The sequence below is a fragment of the Pelobates fuscus genome, chromosome 7, assembly GCF_036172605.1.
Source record: "Pelobates fuscus isolate aPelFus1 chromosome 7, aPelFus1.pri, whole genome shotgun sequence".
Classification (NCBI taxonomy): Eukaryota; Metazoa; Chordata; class Amphibia; order Anura; family Pelobatidae; genus Pelobates; species Pelobates fuscus.
In genome coordinates, this window is record NC_086323.1 from 82197225 (window position 1) to 82217460 (window position 20236).

A 20236-nucleotide genomic window follows, 5' to 3' on the forward strand; every position below is an offset into this window, starting at 1 on the left:
TTCAATTGTATTGTTGTTTTTGTTTAAATTGGGAGTCATTCAAACTCCTGTGTCTGTCTCTAATATTCCACTTAACTTTTACCTTTTCTATACTTCCTGTATTATTTTACACTATCCGCTCCTATTTCTCTTGTGAGAGAAGTGATTGGTCACACACTTCTCACCCCGCTCCAATCCGTGGCTACCACCTCGGGTACACGGAATTAGTGACTAGTCTACGTTTTGGGAAGACGCACTTGGGGGGACCCACCCTTCTGAGTGGCAGCCGACCATTGTAGACACTCTGTTTCATCTTCTTTCCCCTATATCTGGGACGCCTTTTATAGGGGGATATGAGACAGGGATTATAAAGCCCGGTAAGGGCTGACTAGCGTGTGATCTAGTTGAAGATTGCTAAAGTGTGTAAAATCGCTGTGCCTTCATGTGGTAGATTGCAGCCAGAAAGCTGGCGTAGATTGCTGACAGAGAAGAAAGCAAGCTTACAGATAATGCTTTACTGGTACAGAGTAGCAAGAGCTATTCAGTAGGAAGGTTGGGTTGAGGAAGAACTAGATCACAAAGGGTTAAGAATGTATGTATATCATAATAATTGTTTTTGTATTTTGTGTTAGCCATTACCCTGGTAGAGGGTGGGGGTTTTGTATTTTTTTTAATCACTGAGAGTATTACTAAATGTTGTGTTTTTGTGTCTCTTTGCTTTTGCAATAATTGTAATGTAGCTATCCTTCTATCTTGCTACTGTACAGCATTGACATGGTTAAAGAGATTCTGCTTGCAGTCTCTCTCTCTCTCTCTTGTTACTCACTCCCACTTCCCCCGCCTCTCTCTCCTTGCCTTCTGTGAGACGGAGGTTTGGGGGGAAGGGAGTTATTCAGAACTACTGATAAGACTTAGCAATGGAATTTTTGCTAAAAAATATTGTGTGACGCCAGCAGGTTCCGTGGCGTTGTATATGTATTTGGACGTGTTGGGTGATTAATAGCTGGTGAATGATGGGGGAGGTTAGTTGCATCCCGTGAGTTTATTTTTGCACCATGTTATTCCAAAGCTTCACGGGCTGTTAAATGTATAATGTTTTCATTTGTCTTATTTAATCCGTCAAGTCTGTCCATAGTTTAGTATTTCATTTTGCCTAACAGAATGTTGCTTCTCTGATTTATTTTATTAGGCTATAACTTAGTGTAGCTAAGCTGAAATGCCCTAAAAGAAAATGGCCCCTAGAACAAAAGAAGGTTGTCCTTAAGTGCCCTCACTCTGCCCTTAGTGAGGTCATATCCGCCCATATATCGTGTCAATTCTGGCCATCCAAGACTGACGAGATCTACTCCTACCATGCTCATCCTATCCTAAGACATGCTGTCTTCCTTAATTCCCACATATTATGAACAAGAAAGTTACAATTACTAAAATAATCCTGCTATTAGTTTTCCTATATCAGGAAAGTGTCTGTGACAAGTGATGGTTAATATGTAGATAGAATATATATGTGTATCGATTCACGTGTAAGTAACAAGTGTGTTTTAACTTTGTGTACAAAAATTGATAACATGCTGGAAGAGGGGTTATCTTAAAGAACATTTACTAAAATAAATTTCTAATAAACAAAGATTTCTTGAACAAATGGTAATACAATTAAGGATTGGTTTCAAAACGTTTTGATCTAATTGAAAAGGAACCAGTTAACATTATAAGCATAACTATTAACAAATGAATAAGGTGGGAGTGTGTTCCAATCTGTTTTTTTACTGGATAATGTTTGCCTCCAAGATTAAAAGACTGACTAACAGAATTTTTGTTGTAAGCCCAGATATTTTATTATTGCATATGCATAGGAATTGAGACTTTGGGCATTATAGTGTATTGATTCTAGATCTGTTACTAGCAGAAAGTGCTTAGCCTTATGCCTATCCCACGCATGCTTAAACACTTCTACTGAGTTAACTTCTACCACTCCAGTTGGAAGGCTATTCCATGCACCCACTACCCTTTCAGTAATGTAATACTTCCTGATATTATTTTTAAACCTTTGTCCCTCTATTTTTGAGACTATGTCCTCTTGTTATGGTAGTTTTCCTTCTTTTAAATATAGTCTCCACTTTTACTGTGTTATTTCCCTTTATGTATTTAAAATGCTTTTATCATATTTCCCCTGTCTCGTCTTTTCACCAAGCTATACCTGTTAAGATCCTTTAACCTTTCCTGGTGAATTTTATCCTGCAATCCATGAACCAGTTTAGTAGCCCTTCTTTGAACTCTCTCTAAGGTATCCATATCCTTCTGAAGATATGGTCTCCAGTACTGTATCCAGTACTCTAAGTGAGGTCTCACCAGTGTTCTGTACAATGGCATGAGCATTTCGCTCTTCCTACTGCTAATACCTCTCCCTATGCAACCAAGCACTCTGCTAGCATTTCCTGCTGCTCTATTACATTGTACATTGTCATTAACAGCCAGAAACTGGAAAACAAGAAATGTGAATTAATGTATAGCTATTTATAAGCTTAACAAAATCTCCATTATCGTTTTCATTTATTTTGCAGAAGACAATGTTATTTGTCTATTTTGTATGTTTTAAAAATACATTATCAGTGAAGAGTAGAATAAATTTTATCCCATTTGCGAGACATAAAAATTGTGATAATGTATATTTGTGATATAAGTAAGAATTACATTTTGAGATGTTAGATATAAATTGATAAAATAAAGAACGAGAGTCAGGGATAGCGTCTGTCTCCACGGGCACAAGTCTGGTGTGGGAGAAGTGGTGGGCTAGCCACTGCGGGGCACCCACGAAGTGAAACGTTCAAGGCCTGTGCAGACAAGATGAGCATGTTAGCCTTTTATTATTTTTCTCTAGGGAAAGCATAGGGCCAGTTAATAGTTGTTGTACATGGGCTATTTGCAGCCTCCATTGCATTTCTACCTAGTCTTGTTTTCTGATGTATCCTCCATTGCTACATCACCTGTCTGCTCCCTTACCTGCCCACCCCCGCTTACTCCTTCCACCGATCCCTCCCCTTCAACTACAGTCCCCCACTTTCTCCTCCTACTCCTCCTACTCTTCCCTCTACTCCACCTTCTCCTCTCTCCTCCTACTTCTCCTCTACTCCTCCTCCTACTCCTCCCTTTACTCCACCTTCTCCTCCTCCTACTCCTTCTTCCTGCTCTTACTCCTCCCTCCTCTTTCTACTCCTCCCTCTACTCCACTTTCTCCTCCTACTTCTCCCTCTACTCCACCTTCTCCTCTCTCCTCCTACTTCTCACCTTCTCCTCCTCCTACTCCTTCTTCCTGCTCTTGCTCCTCCCTCCTCTTTCTACTCCTCCCTCTACTCCACCTTCTCCTCCTCCTACTCTTTCTTCCTGCTCTTACTCCTCCCTCCTCTTCCTACTCCTCCCTCTACTCCACTTTCTCCTCCTACTCCTCCCCCTACTCCACCTTCTCCTCTCTCCTCCTACTTCTCCTCTATTCCTCCTTCTCCTCCTCCTACTCCTCCCTCTACTCCACCTACTCCTCCTCCTACTCCACCTTCTCCTCTTCCTACTTCCCCTGTCCTTCCTACTCTACCTTCTTCCCCTCTCGCTCTATCCACTACTCATTCCTCCATCTCCCCACTACCATCTCTATATCCTTTATATGCTTCCTCCCTTCTTATTCCTTACCAATTTCCTCCGCTCATAGACAACTCTGCCTCTACCTGACAATATTATATTTTGAAGAAAAGTTGCTCTGGCCACTCTTCCGCCACTTCCCAGGGGGGAATACCACACTAACGAAAAATTATTCTAACGAAAAATTATTCAGACTGGTGGAGGTGCACTTCATCATGAAAGAACTGTTTTGGGAACTCTCAAGGAAATAGTGCGGTCCTGACCCAGATTCCCATGGAAGTAAGACACCTGTAAGGGAGGTGGCTGTCCCTCATGTTTTTCTTCACTAAGTCCCCAGAAATCTCATGAAAGGAACCTGACTCATTAGAACAAAACATGAAACACTAACAATCAATTTACAACTCTCTACAGAGGGGGGTCAGCAAGAGAACTGTAAATAGAAAGACAAATACCCCCCAATCTCACACAGAAATAGGTGAGGAAACCTCTTCTACTGCTCCTCATGGTTGCTTTGAACAGATGAAAGAAGAAACAAGACACCTTTCAACAGAGCATGCAGTAGCTTTACCAGATCCTGACTCCACTCTGTTTGCGGATAAAGAGGAAAGGTACCATACTGGATTTGCTGTTGCTACAGAAGATCAGGTACGTCAAGCATCTTCACTTTCCTCACCCACATCTGCTCAAGACGCTGAATTGACAGCCTTCTCAGTGGCATACAAAATGCCTGAAGGAAGACATGCCAATATCTACACTCAAGATATGCCCTGGGTGCAACACATTATTTTGGATCAATCTGGAAGATAAGAAGCACCACTCAGCTGACCAAGCTGCCAACCAAGCCACAAGTGCACCAAGGGAAGTGGACAGAAGGGTGTCTGCTGAAGAAACTTCTATACTCACCATGTAGATCCTACCCACAGATCTCAAGCTTCTGAAAGAATGACAAGCAGCTGCTGACCCTGAAGAAATACAAAGCTGGAAAAATAGAAAGGGGCAACCCTTGTAGACGGGCTGTACTCCAACACTCTCAAGTTCTGTTTACCCAAAAACATGTACTGGGCAGTGGGCCCATGGAACTTTATACCTATCCAAGACCCTCATGAACTCTTTGATCTCTAAATACTCTAAAGCACCTAGAATTACTCCTCTAATCATCAGTAGTCCTGTGTTATTTGTGCCAAGGACAGCTCAGGCAGAAGAGGAGGAGAATCCTAAGCACCTAGCTAACTCTCACTATCCCTTTCAAGAATCCAGGTGACAAAGAGCTGCTGGGTCAAATATGCACTTGTTATATTAGACATTTTGTCAGGATGGCCAGAAGCCTAGCCGGTCATCAATGTGACAACCAAGACCATATACCCAATAGTGCATTGTGAAAGTTGCAGAGATCACTCAGTGGATTCATTATTCCAGATTCAAGACTCTCTCTCGCTGCAACATGGGAAGTAACATTTGTTGATTTTGACACACTTTTGACTCTAAAGGAAAAATGACTTGTTAAAAAAAAATAAAAAGATACCAACAAGTAGGTGTTTGATGGCCATAATAATGCCTGACCACCTGCCATCGATGGAAAGCCGAGGACCCCAAAAGGAGACCTCGTGAAGCTAAAGAGATCCAAACGCCAAGCTTCCTCAGGATTATTTGCCCATCCTGAGTTTGTGGTGATATTAATATTGACTAAATGATCCGAGTCCACCTACGCTGATGTAGCGTGGGACAGGTTTAATACTACGATGCATAAGCAAATGTGCCCTAGCCAAGGTTATTATGTCCATACACATAATACATGACAAGGTACTCTTGACACACCACATTCATGCTTCAGAACACAAAGAGGAGCACCCCTCTAAAGGGAAAGTTTGACACATATATATATATTGATGCCATAGGTGTGCCAAGGGGGGTACCAGATGATTTTGCAGTAAAAGGAAAGTTTGAGTCCATTTTCCCAACCGTCACTGCTAATAATAATATTTTAATTTGCATTTATTATATCTATTGCAACCAATAACGTTTACCTGTCACCATGACTTGTTGTGCCTATACTCCAGATAACACAGGTCCATATGGTAATGTAAGCTTGTCTATTTTATGATGTCCCTCTGAAGAACTAAGAAGACTTTAAGAACCGTTACTTGATAGGGTTTTGTGCCTTTGGGCTAACCTGTCTTCTGGAACTAACCAATAAAGTTTATCTTTTTTAGAATCTAACATTTCATAGGGGGGACTGATGTAGAATTATTTAAAAATCTTTATTGCACCTGTATTGAATTATTGTACTAACTCCATTTTAATCTCACATAACCTCACATTATGACAGACCCTCCATTTTGTCTACATTACATGACAGAATTTCCTAACAGCATTTAGTATAATGAATAGAGACTGTATTTTCTATAAAGACATGACTAACCCCGGAATTGCTGAATCTCCTGTAATTTGCAACATAGTATAATCTGAAGGCCATGAGAACACTGTACTAATGAAATGTTCTATTCATAAAAAGAACCCTGAGCCTGATCACGAGTCTGACATCACTAACTACCCAAAATGGCTAGCCGCCAGATTCCCCCTCCCATCGAGTAAAGACGACATCCCATGATGGGAGGGTGCCCCACTAGTCACTCAAATCCCTGAGCCAATTAATAATATTGATGGGTGGACATTGACATAGCGACTTAACATTTAATCCAATTAATGATGTTTATTTGTTATTATCTGATATTCAATGATGATGTCATTTTGGTCTTATAAGGGCCTGCAAGCCTGTTTTTTGCCCAGATGCCATTAAATTTTCTGAAGTGCTTTTAACCTGAACTCCATGTGTCAGTGTGAACTTACTTCTGCGTATACGCAATTTAATCATCTCAGATTTGGACAGGAACAGATAGACATTTAAACATATTTGTTTATTTCTAAATTAATCTACATCAAATGCAGTGTGTTTGTAGTGAGTGCAGTGTGTATAATGAATGTAGTGTGTTTGTAGTGAGTGCAGTGTGTATAATGAATGTAGTGTGTTTGTAGTAAGTGCAGAGTGTGTATAATGAATGTAGTGTGTTTGTAGTGAGTGCAGTGTGTGTATAATGAATGTAGTGTGTTTGTAGTAAGTGCAGAGTGTGTATAATGAATGTAGTGTGTTTGTAGTAAGTGCAGAGTGTGTATAATGAATGTAGTGTGTTTGTAGTGAGTGCAGAGTGTGTATAATGAATGCAGTGTGTGTAGTGTGTATAATGAATGTAGTATGTTTGTAGTGAGTGCAGAGTGTGTATAGTGAATGTAGTGTGACTGTAGTGAGTGCAGAGTGTGTATATTGAATGTAGTGTTTGTAGTGAGTGCAGAGTGTGTATAATGAATGTAGTGTGTTTGTTGTAAGTGCAGAGTGTGTATAGTGAATGTAGTTTGTAGTGAGTGCAGAGTGTGTATAATGAATGCAGCGTATGTAGTGTGAGTGTGTTTGTAGTGAGTGCAGAGTGTGTATAGTGAGTGCAGAGTGTGTATAATGAATGCAGAGTGTGTATAGTGAATGCAGTGTGTGCAGTGAGTGCAGTGTGTATAGTGAATGTAGTGTGTTTGTAGTGAGTGCAGAGTGTGTATAATGAATGCAGTGTGTGTATTGAATGCAGTGTGTTTGTAGTGAGTGCAGAGTGTGTATAATTAATGCAGAGTGTGTATAGTGAATGTAGTGTGTTTGTAATGAGTGCATAGTGTGTATAATGAATGTAGTGTGTTTGTAGTGTGTGTGTGTGTGTGTGTGCTGGATGATGTGTGTGTGTGTGCTGGATGATGTGTGTGTGTGTGTGTGTGTGTGTGTGTGTGTGTGTGTGTGTGTGTGTGCGTGCTGGATGATGTGTGTGTGTGTGTGTGTGTGCTGGATGATGTGTGCTGGATGATGTGTGTGTGTGTGTATGTGTGTGTGCTGGATGATGTGTGTGTGTGTGTGTGTGCTGGATGATGGGGGGGAAGCATTTTTTTTTACCTTTGTGTTTCTATATTTTTTTGTTTTATTCCCCCCTCCCTGCTTCTTACCTTGTCAGGGAGGGGGGAGATCGCCTGGTGGTTCGGTGGAGGGAGGCAGCCACTGCACACAGGGGCCATCACACGCTGTGTTCCCTCTCCAGCTGTAACTCTCGCGAAACTCGCCTGTGCGGAGCGTTGCCATGGTAACCTGTGGCAACGCTCTAACAGCCGCGGGTCTCGCAAGAGTTAGTGGTAGAGAGGGAACACAGCGTGTGATGGCCCCTGTGTGCAGGTAGCAGGGCAGGTCCTGCAGGATCACTAGTGGGAACGGCCTTCCTGCTTTGGAAAAAGTGCAGGAACGCCGTTCCCATGCGTTCCTGCAGGACTCGAGCCCTGTATTACCTGCTCCATTTGTAGTCAGTGTTGCTGTACTCGATAGTACTAAACAGTAAAAACCTGCATTCAGGACATGACCATTCTTGGAATCTACAAATCATGCTCATTGGCATCCTGTGACATCATGAATATGCAGATATCTCATGCTAGGAATTGGTATTCTATAAAGTGTGCAATGAGAACTCGGGAATGTGGCTACATTCAACAATTGCCTTGAAATATGGAAATAAATATTCAGAATGGACCTGTGGATGAATTTTAATGTTTCCACTGATTCGTTTTGATGAAGTGCCCCTGGACGGAAGAAGGAAATGGTGTTCGCCTTACTAGTGATACTTTTTTAAGATAACAAAGTCATGTTAGGAATAACAAACCAAAGTCAGCAACAAATAAACAGAAGAAACAAGGAATGTGCTATTAGGTCAAGGAGAACCACAACAGGTCACCTGGCTATGAGTAAGAGGGGTTTAAATGCTTGTTGCTTTTGGTTTGCATATTCCTGTGTGCCAAAATGTTGGCTGTGAATATGGAGCAAGGTTCATGTCACTTTTGATGCAGGAGTGACACAATCACTCAGTAATATAAGGTTCCAGACAGACATATGGTGCGGCGGCATAAATTATGGGTCCTTAATTTCCAGTCCCGGCCTGCCTGACATTAATTTGTTATGGCTCCTGGTGTATTCCTTTAACCTTTACCTCCTTCCTTTCTCATATGGACTGGAGAGTGATAGAGAGAGTAAGAGAGACTGAGTAAAGGAAAAGTGAAAGCATTAACAACAGCAATGATAGTCAGACATGTGCTGTGCTTTAACCTTGGAAGAGAGGCCCAGCAGGTGTTTATATGTGTTTCTGCATTTATACATGTTCCAATAGATTGTCACTTGCACTCTACCTCCTGCAGAACAAAACTTTAATGAGATGACAGACAGACAGATAGATAGATTAGATTAGATAATGTAATATTCAAAATGGTGAAGCATGAGGTAGAGCACAATAAAGCCATCCTGTATTTCTGGAAACATCCATAAATCACTCAACTATTTGCTTCAAAGTTGATATTACCAGAACCTATCATATATCATCTGAAAATGTAGAGAAGGATTGATAAATTAACTTAATATTTACATTTTCTGATAAAATTAAATTGCTTCACATAGCAAATCATGTTTGACTGCGTAGATTTTCTTTCGAATCCAGAAGACTAAGCTCAACTTACAAAAATGTTTTCAAATATTAGGGATTTAGCTCTGGGAAGAGGTAGAAAACCAGCTTGATTTCAGATACCTGAAGTGAAGGTTTGACATGTTTGCCTTCGGTGCCACCCACTCCACTTCTACCTTTGTTTTCTGGCTACTTGATGTGTGGCTGACTGCGGCCTGTAGGAACAGAATGCAGACATAATTCTGAATTAATATATATTAGACAAAAATATTGGAAAATGTCTCATATTGTTATTTATAAGATTTGATGAGACTTGAAGGAACACTCTAAACACCATAACCACTCCAGCCTGCTCTAATGGTTAGGGTGCCCTTGTGCCCTCCCAGAATATGTAGTCAAGCTATTTAAGAAAGCCTTGTGATATATATATATATATATATATATATATATATATATATTAACTACAGCTCCTTGATCTATATATTTATATATATTACACATTGAATCTCATATATATGTATATTTGGTGTGTAACATATATAGATATATATATATATATATATATATAGATATAAATAAGCACACAATGCAACCCCAATACACATACACTCACAATGCAGCCCCTAGATGCACACGCGCACACTTTACAGACCCTCTCAGGACACATACAATCTCATAAGCTCCTATACATGAGCACACGCTCACACTACAGACCCTAGTTACACATAGCAAACCATAAACAGACTCCTCTATACACATACTTCATCACGACCCCTTCTAAACACCATGGAAAATTATCTTGCATCTCCTGAAAAGGTTTTCCAGTTTCCGTGAAGAGGTGTCTTGCCTGTAATAAGGAAGGCTCAACAGTGGAACTACAGGGAGTGCTGGTGTTGTGGTTATACCGGGGCTCATGGAGTGGCCTATGTAATTAGGGCCACCTGATGGGCATGTGTCTTCAGGGGCCCAAAAGTTTTTGTACCAGGGCACACTCTACGTTAGTTCTGCCACTTTGCAGCAGCTTCCCCGGCAGCTTCCCCGGTGTTCAATAAAAACATATCAACATTTAATTCTTTGTGTGTTATTAGTTTAAGCAGACTGTGATTGTCTATTGTTGTGACTTAGATGATGATCAGATCACATTTTATGACCAATTTGTGCAGAAATCCATATCATTCCAAAGGGTTCACATACCTTTTTCTTGCAACTGTATGTTTTTAGCATTAAAGTATATTTGGCATTTACCTATTTTAGTGTGTCTGACCACTTATAACATTTTGTTTATGTTTTTAAACTTTGTTATTTTTTATTGTTCCTGGCACACCAACATCTTTGAAGAATCTACTCTACATTATATCCTTGGTGGGGATCATACCACCCAAGGACAATAACGTGATTGGTGCTACTACTCTATCAAACTTTTTCTATATTTGACACTGCTTTTATTACAGTGAGCAATATTGTTTGCCTTTTGTTTTTATTCTGCATATTCATCTGCATGTTGAGAGACTGAAACTTAGAGTTATATATCCGTGGGTGGTGATTGTACCGCTGTATGATGTTTTAATCAGAGTTGGTACATTACTCTATTAAATGTAAATGCTATCCCTAATATTTCAGTTGTGTGTCTCACATTTAATATTCGAATATCTGCACTGTTATTGGTCATTTATTATTTCATTACATATATCTACAAACATTTGAAATCTGGACAATCACCAGTAGAGAATTTCTCAAGCATTTTGGATTGTTACTATTGAACTTGTAATTGGGGGGCAAGCTGCGTTTGTTTTTTCACTATTCAGGATTTTTCACAAAAGTGAGAATTCCAATAAAATTTAAGTCTGAAATAGCCAAACTGGAAAAATTCTCAAAGTCAGCTATGATTCCAGTTCAGCTAAACTTTCACTCTGAATTCACTTGGAATGCTCACGTTATTGAATAACCCTGACTTTGTTCACTTTTTTTTTTACGTTTACTTAAATATATGAAAGGAGTCCTACTCCCTGTTGTTTTATGTTTATTTTTCCCCAATAGTTTCAAAATATGAGAATATAAATTTGCAAATATTGTTTATGAAGTTTCTTGATTTTGATTATCTTAAAGAGACACAATAGGCACCCAGACCACTTCAGCTCATTGAAGTGTTCTGGGTGCAATGTCACAGGTCCCTTAACCCTGCAATGATAATTATTGCAGTTTTTGATAAACTGTAATAATTGCCTTAGAAGGTTAACTTCACCTATAGTACCTGTCTACCAGATCACTACTAGAGGAACTTCCACGTAATTAGGCGACTTTTGGTATGCATGAGAACATCCAGCACCAGTAAAAAATGCCAACTCACCGCATCCGTGGTACACTTCAACAATTGTGCATCTCGGTTTTTGGTTCGGAATGTTCCTAAAGGGGTGGGATTGTTTCCTGCATGGGCCTGGATCATAAAACCTTTGAATTGTGTGTCATTGGAAGCTACGAGCGTGACTGCAAGATGAATGAAGACAAACAACATGAGCAAGTGGAAAGACGGATATCAAGCACTGGTCATCTGAACCTAAATCTGACATATTCAGTAAACTAATTCCATTTTCATTTTATATTTAATTTACGTAAAGCTGGTTTTCTGTATACATGGGGATTGTCTTTCAAAATGCTAAACCAGAGTTGATTAGATTACAACGTTTTTTACACTGAAACAATGAAATTGGAGGCAAATAGCTTGATTTTTATAGCAATCTGTGACAACTGGATTCATAACATTTATCCTTCGGGGACCAAATGTCACACTTTGCTGTTATTTATATCTGGTCGCTAAAGACTTTATGCCAGCACTCTATGCCCTGCTGATTTAGCTTAGGCATTTCCATGAAGCCCTGCAGTTGTTAATTGAGCCGGCCCTAGACATTCTTGGCCGGCCCTAGACATTGTGCTGCTTGTTTCAAGACAAAATACTTCCTTCTTGTCACCTAAATGCCTGGAGTTAATATTCTTCATCTCCATCTCCATATTTCATTTCATAAGATAACTCCCATATTGGTAGCCCCTTTAACTCTTTCCTTAATACACTACTCACACTACTACACTACGCTACTGCTACACTAATCAGACAGACAGTTAGGGTTGCATAATATGTGTGAGTGCACTCAATGAGAAAAGGAAGAAGGGCATTGTGGTAACAACCATAACAACCACTGTGCCATTACAGAGAGAATTTACAGCACTAGCATATCAGACCAATCCCTCTCATTAGGGCAGTCTAGATCCGAATAGCTTTCAAGTTCCCTCTGCAGTAACTCCATTCTTTTTTGGCCTTCTTTGGGCCTCATCAGTGAGGTGTAGCTGATACCACTCTAGGCACAACTGAGAACCGGGTCCACACCTGTATTACTGTTTTAAATTAGGGAGACCCAAGCAAATATGCAAGCATATCATTTATTAATTTTTTTTAAGTAAAAAACTGACTGGGTTCTGTTTATTGAATAAATACTGTACATTTACCTTGGACAATAGACTCTGGACCATATGTAGTAGTAGATAGTTGTAAAGTATAGGGGGCAGCTGATGTCTGAGCTGTAGATTGGTGATTTGGCTCCATTGTATTACAGGAATCTGTTACTAGCCCGTTTGGATAAGCAGCAGTGCATGGGATGAAGATGGCAGCCAATATGACCACAACGTTCTTTACTGAAGACTCCATCTGTGGGTAAATTTCACTAAAAATAATGAATTTGTAAAATGCAATTAAAACACAGATACTCTAAAAAGGAACACTATAGGCACCCAGACCACTTAATCTGTCTGTACGCCTTGCCCAGCCCACCCTGTTTTAATCCTGCAGTTGAAAACATTGCCGTTCTGCAGTTCTTGATGGTCTCAACTAAACAGGTGGAGCTTCACCAAGGAGAATAGCTGTACTTGGTGGACGCAAGTCTTTTTTCAGCCTATGTAACTGTGTAACTAAGAGACCATAGCTGCAAGGGAAAAATATAAATACACTCATTTTTTAAACCCTTGCCATGGGGGCCAGGTCACCTAAACAATGACTAGGACACTATAACTGTTGAAATACATGTTTTTATTCCTAACACAACTGTGGTCCTTTAAAAAGGTATCATACACAGATTTGTTTTCTAAATGGTACGTTAAAACAGGTGGAAAATGGCGCTTTTAAAATCTTATTTCATGGCCATACATACAAAACAATATATATATTGCAGCACCTTTTGGGAGTGAATCCAAACACTTGCAAGTTCAAAAGGTTAAAATAAAAAGGTGCGCTGTGTCTTTAAATCTTTAAAGTGAAAAATCCAATACTTATTTTGTGCAACATTTCAATGACAATAAAGTGCAACAATTAAAGTGCAATTGATAGTACTTTATGTAACATTTTCTTGATATTAGTGTCACACAAGTGTAAAGTGCACTGTGCAAAAAAGTGTAGAAAAATGTTTAAAATTACCACATCTATAAAATGTTATTTTCTCAAACCACTCAAAGAGGTAAATGATATCTATATCGTACAAGATTAAAAAAAGGGGGTGATCATGCCTCTGGGAGACCTGGTTCCGAACAACCCACAAAACTCGCCACTCCGCTTCCGACACCACCAATTGACGAGATTCCTGAAGAACATACCTGGGCTGGACTCAGCATCACGAACACTCTCTACCTTTAAGGAAGTCTGCACGAACCCCCCGTCCCCACCGCACGCAATCTCCTTCCTCTACCGCCTACAAATCACACCCCCCAACGATGCTCCTCTCCCATACTTCACTAGATACTGGGAAAAAGACCTAGGGCACGAACTCCCCGGAGAACAATGGACCACAGTGTTCACACTTATACATAAGTCCTCCATAGCCACGAAATTCCAAGAAGCAGGATATAAAATGCTCTCACACTGGTACAACACACCAGAGAAACTATCGGTTATGAAAGCCACCCGAGAACCGGAATGCTGGAGATGTGGGAGAGAACTGGGAACACTCTTCCATATTTGGTGGACCAGCCCACTCATCAAACCCTTCTGGAAAGAAATCCACACAACCCTGGAGACCGTAATGGAAGCGAACTTATAACTCACACCTGAAACCTACCTCCTCCAACTGACCCCAATCCCCATGAACAAATTTAAAAAAATCAGCGATACCGCACCTACTAAACGCGGCCCGAAGCCTCATTCCGAGACACTGGAAAAGACCCACGGCCCCGACGATGAGGGAGTGGATGACCAGAGTGGAGGACATCAGATGTATTGAGGAGCTCGTCCTCTCGGCGGCAGGACGTATACAGAGATATCACGACACCTGGTACCACTGGCTCCGTTGGCTCGCCTCCAGCCCGACCTCCGACACCGGGCCGGGGAGAGCTGGAGTGGAACCGGGACCTGGACCCCACCCTAACCCACCCCTACCCTCCTCACCCTGCCTACCTTAAACCTATCCACCCCTCCTTACCCTTCTCCCTCCCTACTGTTCCCCCGCCCTCCTCAGGTTGGCTCTGACCACACACAGCCCGCCAGGGACGAAACAACGCCTAGACAAGTAATTGCACAAGACAACTGACACACCAAGATACACACACTTCCCCCCCCTCCCCCGGGACATAGGAAGGACACCACACATCACAACTCCACTAACCCCCGGAGACACAACTACGCCACTCAACACACACACACGAGACAACACCCCAGAGACGGCCCCCCACCACACGCTAACTAAAAGACTGCTAATCCCCCAACTCCCTCTCCTACGTACCGGACGCAGCAATGTCTCCGACAAACTCCCCCCCTGCTGCCACAGGCCCCCCTCCCTTACCCCTAAACACTAGGCCCCAGGTGGCCTTACCGAAACCCCAATGAAAGGCCAACCCCGCTGGACCCGAGGGCTTATCACAATCACAACTTATCCCCACTGAGTAACATAACCTCATAAATATCTTATCAACTGGAAAAACTTCTCTTAGCAACCGATGTTAGACATGAAATTTACCATGTATGCACCGTACGCTCTCAAGCTATTATTGCATTGTATACCATGCTGAACTACGTGTCACTGTACTCGGACATCTGTGTGATCACACCCATCTGTAACTATTGCATGACCTTAATAAAAACTTTGAATGACAAAAAAAAAGGGGGGGGGAGGGGATAGAGAAAATATATATGGTGTGATATTGTTTCAACACTGAAAAAAAATAAAACATGAGAGATACACACTCTGAGTCTGCGCTAACTATTACGGCTCCAAACAGTGATCCCAAAGGAGATGCAGGCAGAAAACTTGAGGCTGGTGAACATGTAGATCAAATCTTTATTTCACACAACCTTAAAAAATAGCAGTATGCAAGCAGACCCTCTTCCTTTCTTCCTCACCGGGCAAGGTTCTTAGTTGGTCTCGGTATGTGGCCAGTATCCCAGGACTAAAGTGCAGGTATCCCTTGATACTTCCGGGAGGCGGGGTTACTCTCCACTTGCGTGCGAGATGATGTTGGTAGCGTAATGACGCGTTTCACCGTAACAATTACTTCCTCAGATCTTCCTTCTTACTGCCTGTGTCTCATTTATAAGTACAGTTTGGTTCCCAATAGCGCGTTCTATTTCTGTGTATTATTCTGGTTCAGACTTTGGCTATGTTTGACTATTCTACCTCCTATTCTCCTTTGACTTGGCTATTGTTATATTGCTATTCCTAATTTCTCACTTCCCTGACAATGGCTTGTGCCAAACTATGCTTTGTCCTTGTGTACATTAGCCCAGCCACTCTGAGGTCTGGTATATGTTTATCCTTTCTATTTATTATACTCTGCGTTTTGTATTCCTGACACTAGGACAGCTCCGCATGCTATGTGTTTAGATATCTTGTGATACCATAATACATGGGTAGGCAGTGTTTGGCATACCAAATGTTGTGGACTACATTTCCCATAATGCTGGCAAAGGTTCTGGGGAAATGTAGTCCACAACATCTGGAGTGCCGAAGGTTGCCGACTCCTGCCATAATAGCCCCACTGACGCACTAAAGAAGAAAAACATAGAACTTTTATTCTGGTATGAATAAGTAGAAATGTGCTAGATTACGGGAATATTGCTTACTTTCCTTTGAAGCACTTTACATTTATTGTGTGTAGTTTAGCTGTGCCTACAGAACTTCATCTTTAAATACACTTTTATCAGTTTCAGTTTGAAAATTCTATTATGTCTCGTGCTAAGTTTCAGCTTTCCATGGTCAATCTACTACGCAAACAAAATAACCACTGACAACCAGGGCCGGACTGGGAATGAAAAGCAGCCCTGGAAATATTTTTTATACCAGCCCCATAATGCATTGCGCCAGCAAAGTGTGCAGATATGGAAGCAGGAAAAAAAAAAAAAACTGAAAACTGAAAACTGATTGATCCAAGGAGACATCTGACTGCTATTTTGGGGTCAAGAAGGAATTTTTTCATAGTTTGTTGTAAAATTGGAAATGCTTCAGACTGTTTTTTTTTGCCTTCTTTTGGATCAACAGCAAAAACATATGTGATGAAGGCTGAACTTGATGGACGCAAGTCTCTTTTTAGCTGTGTAACTATGTAAAACTATCACTCAGACGTGAGAGAAAGAACTCATAGGGCTTCAAAATAAACAAAAGAGCGGATTTATTGTAAGCAGACGTGCATTTGCATATAGTCAATGTTTCAGTCCATTTTCTTGATATATTAAAGGATCACTATAGTGTCAGGAAAACAAACTTGTTTTCCTGACACTATATAATCCTTAAGTCCCCACTTCCACTGGACTGAAGGGGTAAAAACCCCCTTCAGCCACTTACCATATCCAGCGCCGGGGTCCCTCGGCGCTGGTGACCTCTCCTCCCCACCAACGACAGCTCCTGAGTGGAGCCGAATGCTTTCCTATGGACGTTCTGCGTGCTTAATGCGATTTTCACATTGAGCGCCGGGGAAGCGCCTCTAGCGGCTGTCAGGAAGACAGCCACTACAGGCTGGATTCTCTAACATAGCAGTTTCTCTAACATAACAGAAGCTGCAGCAAATGGTCACAATAATAACCCACGTGAAAAAATAATTTAGTTGAAGATGTTGAAACCTAGTCCAAACATTTAAAATTTACTCTGGGGGGCGGGGCCTGGAGGGGGGCGGGGCCTGGATTCCATGGCGGCTGGACGTGCCTCGTGTGAGCTCCGAGCTCAATCTACCCAAATCGCCTGTTAACTTGCACGCCAGCCAGCCAGCCAGGACCCACACACGCACCTAAACGAGGACTTACCCACCTTGGGAACCAGCCGAAGTGCCCCGGGTCTGCCGCCCGCGGATACGAGGAGCGTTCATCGAGGGTGTTGGGAGTGCGGCCTAGCAGTATCGCCGGACGGGTGAGGCGGCCGATCCCCCGCTCTGTGCGACCTAGTGCCCTCCCAAGTTTGCAACACAGCCCTGTTCCCCCCCCTCTGGACCGGCGGGGGTTATCCCGGTCCTCCTTAGCCTATACCCTGGCACCAAACAGCAAAGAAACTCAAAAGACTTACGAGTTAGGCGGAGCGTGTCCAAGATGGCCGCCCGTCGCAGCTCACAGAGGGGAGCCACAAGTAGCCACACGCAGCCTTTCTTCCTAGAGGCCCTCGACCGACTATGCTCAGCCATGTACGAACTGCAGTGCAGCAGGGGTATGCCCAACCTTCAAGCAGCACGGGCAGTGGCCGGGTGGATCCGACCGACGACCCGCAGACGCCACTATAGTACCCCACTGCAGGTATTCCAGGCGGGCACCCACCCACGCAAGCCCCGGCAAGTGACTAGGCGGGAGGATGACCGCGCCAACCCGGGCGCACGGTTCTGCACCCACACAAGCAGCAAGAAGCACGCCGGCCAACCCCAAAGCCCCAGTAGCATCCCAGAGCACAGCAAGCCTGACCGGCTAACCACCGAGCGCCGTGCAACAGCATATGGGATTACCAGGCTGCACCAAACCAGCAACAGCTTTAACTCACTAACCCAACTGGGAGCAGCACCTGGGCACAACATACCTCCACGGGTGACCACAACTCTGAGAGGGGGGAGGCAACCGCTTACAGGACATCGAGTGGCGACTGGTGAGCCAAGGGGCACCTCATGCACGAGACAATACAGATCTCCCCATGGAGGACTTACCAGCCGCTTTGACGCAATGCCCAAACAGGGAGTAGGGTGAACAATCCCCGAGTGGGGAACAGCATGCCTACCGGATACCGACTACCTGCCATGTCAAGGGACGACCCAACAACAATTGACACTAAAACAATGCCCAAAGCTATAGCAGGAACTCACGACCTTGGGGGCATACACTCATACCTGCCGACTCAATGAGAGCGGGACTTTCTTGGCCTGGGGGACGTGCTATTATTCAGCATCACCTCCCTGTAAGAAGCGTAATTGACAACTTTGGCCGAGCGAGCCCACACTCTAGTTTATATCCATGTTGAAATGCCATGTTGAATTTCATACCCACTATGAATACACCTGTTAGCAATGTTGTGTATCACCTGTAAGCCTAGCATAACTCGCACTACAGATAGCTCAGGAACTCACACAGACACTTAACCAGCATAAAACTCCTTCGTTGAGGTTACACGCCTGCATAGTCCACTGTTTTTTACGAACGTGGAAGTATAAGCCAGATCACCAGCGAAGAAATGCGTAAGCGCCTCACTTCATGATACAGATATAGACATCCACAGCATCAGCCTGTCTATCAGCCTAACACTGTAAATCCCTATAAAACGTGTGATACTAACATAATCCACACTCTGACCAAGCATGTATACAGCATAGTTGTACACGTACAGATGAAGCTATAATGTTAAAGCTATAATGTTAAAACAGCTTATAACAATATAATCTGCTTTTTGAACCAAAACAACGTAAACCAATACTGTATATTTCCTTAGCAAAAAAAAAAAAATGTGCAAGTTCTAATGTTTACCCTTATGTTTTAACTGTGTAAATCACGCTAGAGGAATGCCTTTGGGGTACCTCTTAAGCGTTTGTTACAACCGTATGCACTACAAAAATAAAGAATTACAAAAAAAAAAATTTACTCTCTACTGAGGGGCGGGGCTTGACTGCTGAACTGATAAAACGTGCTGTGTGAGAGCTCAAGTGTGGGGTACCGATAATCTAGGTCTAATCAAGGGCCTCTTGATTAACCTGAACTCAAACAGTACTCATCTTGTTAAGCAGGCATTGGTGCACCAGTGGATACCTCACACAAGCCTTTCCAGCACCAGATCACCTGGCCCGAGTCTTGTGGCCTACACGAATTTGAGCAGGGGAGAGGTGGCTGCCCTCCCAGTTCTGTGGCTTTTGAAGCAACAACTGAATATAGCTGCCCCTCCCTTTGGACCGGGGGTTATCCCAGTCCCCACTGACTTGCTCCATATACCTCTGCTGATTCCAAGTACCTGCACTTGCATAAGCCTTGACCGGAGTGGACCCCTTCAAAATGGCGGACGCGCAGTTCATTTTTGAGCATGAGCCTCTGAAAGTCCAACAAAGTGCAGGTGAACATATACTAATGCACCTAACCAAGAGCAGTTAGGGGCTCGTTTCTTGCAGCACCGACTCAACCTCGGGAGAGAGAGCGAAGAGGAGATATGCGGGAAGTGACAGGGGCCCCCCTTCAGGCGCAACTTCCCCACAAGCAGTAGAGTCTCCTGACTTGGGCCTACCTGGACTGAAGGTCAGATGGGATAAACTCCTATTGCATTGACCACCTAGGGTCAGGATTACAAGTTGATCCAGCATGTATAACTGCATCACACCTAGGACTAAAAGGTAACATCTTATTAGGCCTTAGAATGGCCGGTCTTAACTTACCAGAGAATAGTCAGCATATTTGCCGAGGTCGGGGATACAGAATGAAACACAACGATAAGGGAAAGCCAAAAGTCACCGATACCAGAATACAGGGAAGTCAAACGAAGCCAAAGTTAATAACCAGAAAATAAACGCTCAGAAACACACTCTCAGACAACCAGCCTTTGACTCCAGAACGTGCACACGTCTCCCGCGTAACGTCACATGCACGCCAACGTCGTCATCACCGTGGGTGGGCATGGGGCTATCATTTG

General features: G+C 42.7%; 1 protein-coding gene across 1 annotated transcript in view; it reads right to left on the minus strand.

The window, feature by feature from the left end:
• The window catches only part of LOC134568691 (putative ferric-chelate reductase 1), a 40706-nt gene that overhangs the window by 11512 nt on the left and 8958 nt on the right, over positions 1-20236 (minus strand). The window contains exons 2-4 of the mRNA XM_063427343.1: positions 12633-12831; positions 11482-11618; positions 9258-9349 (exon numbers count right to left, since the gene is read on the minus strand). Of these exons, the coding sequence (XP_063283413.1) occupies positions 9258-9349; positions 11482-11618; positions 12633-12831 (428 nt within the window). The remainder of the gene's footprint in view (positions 1-9257; positions 9350-11481; positions 11619-12632; positions 12832-20236) is intronic.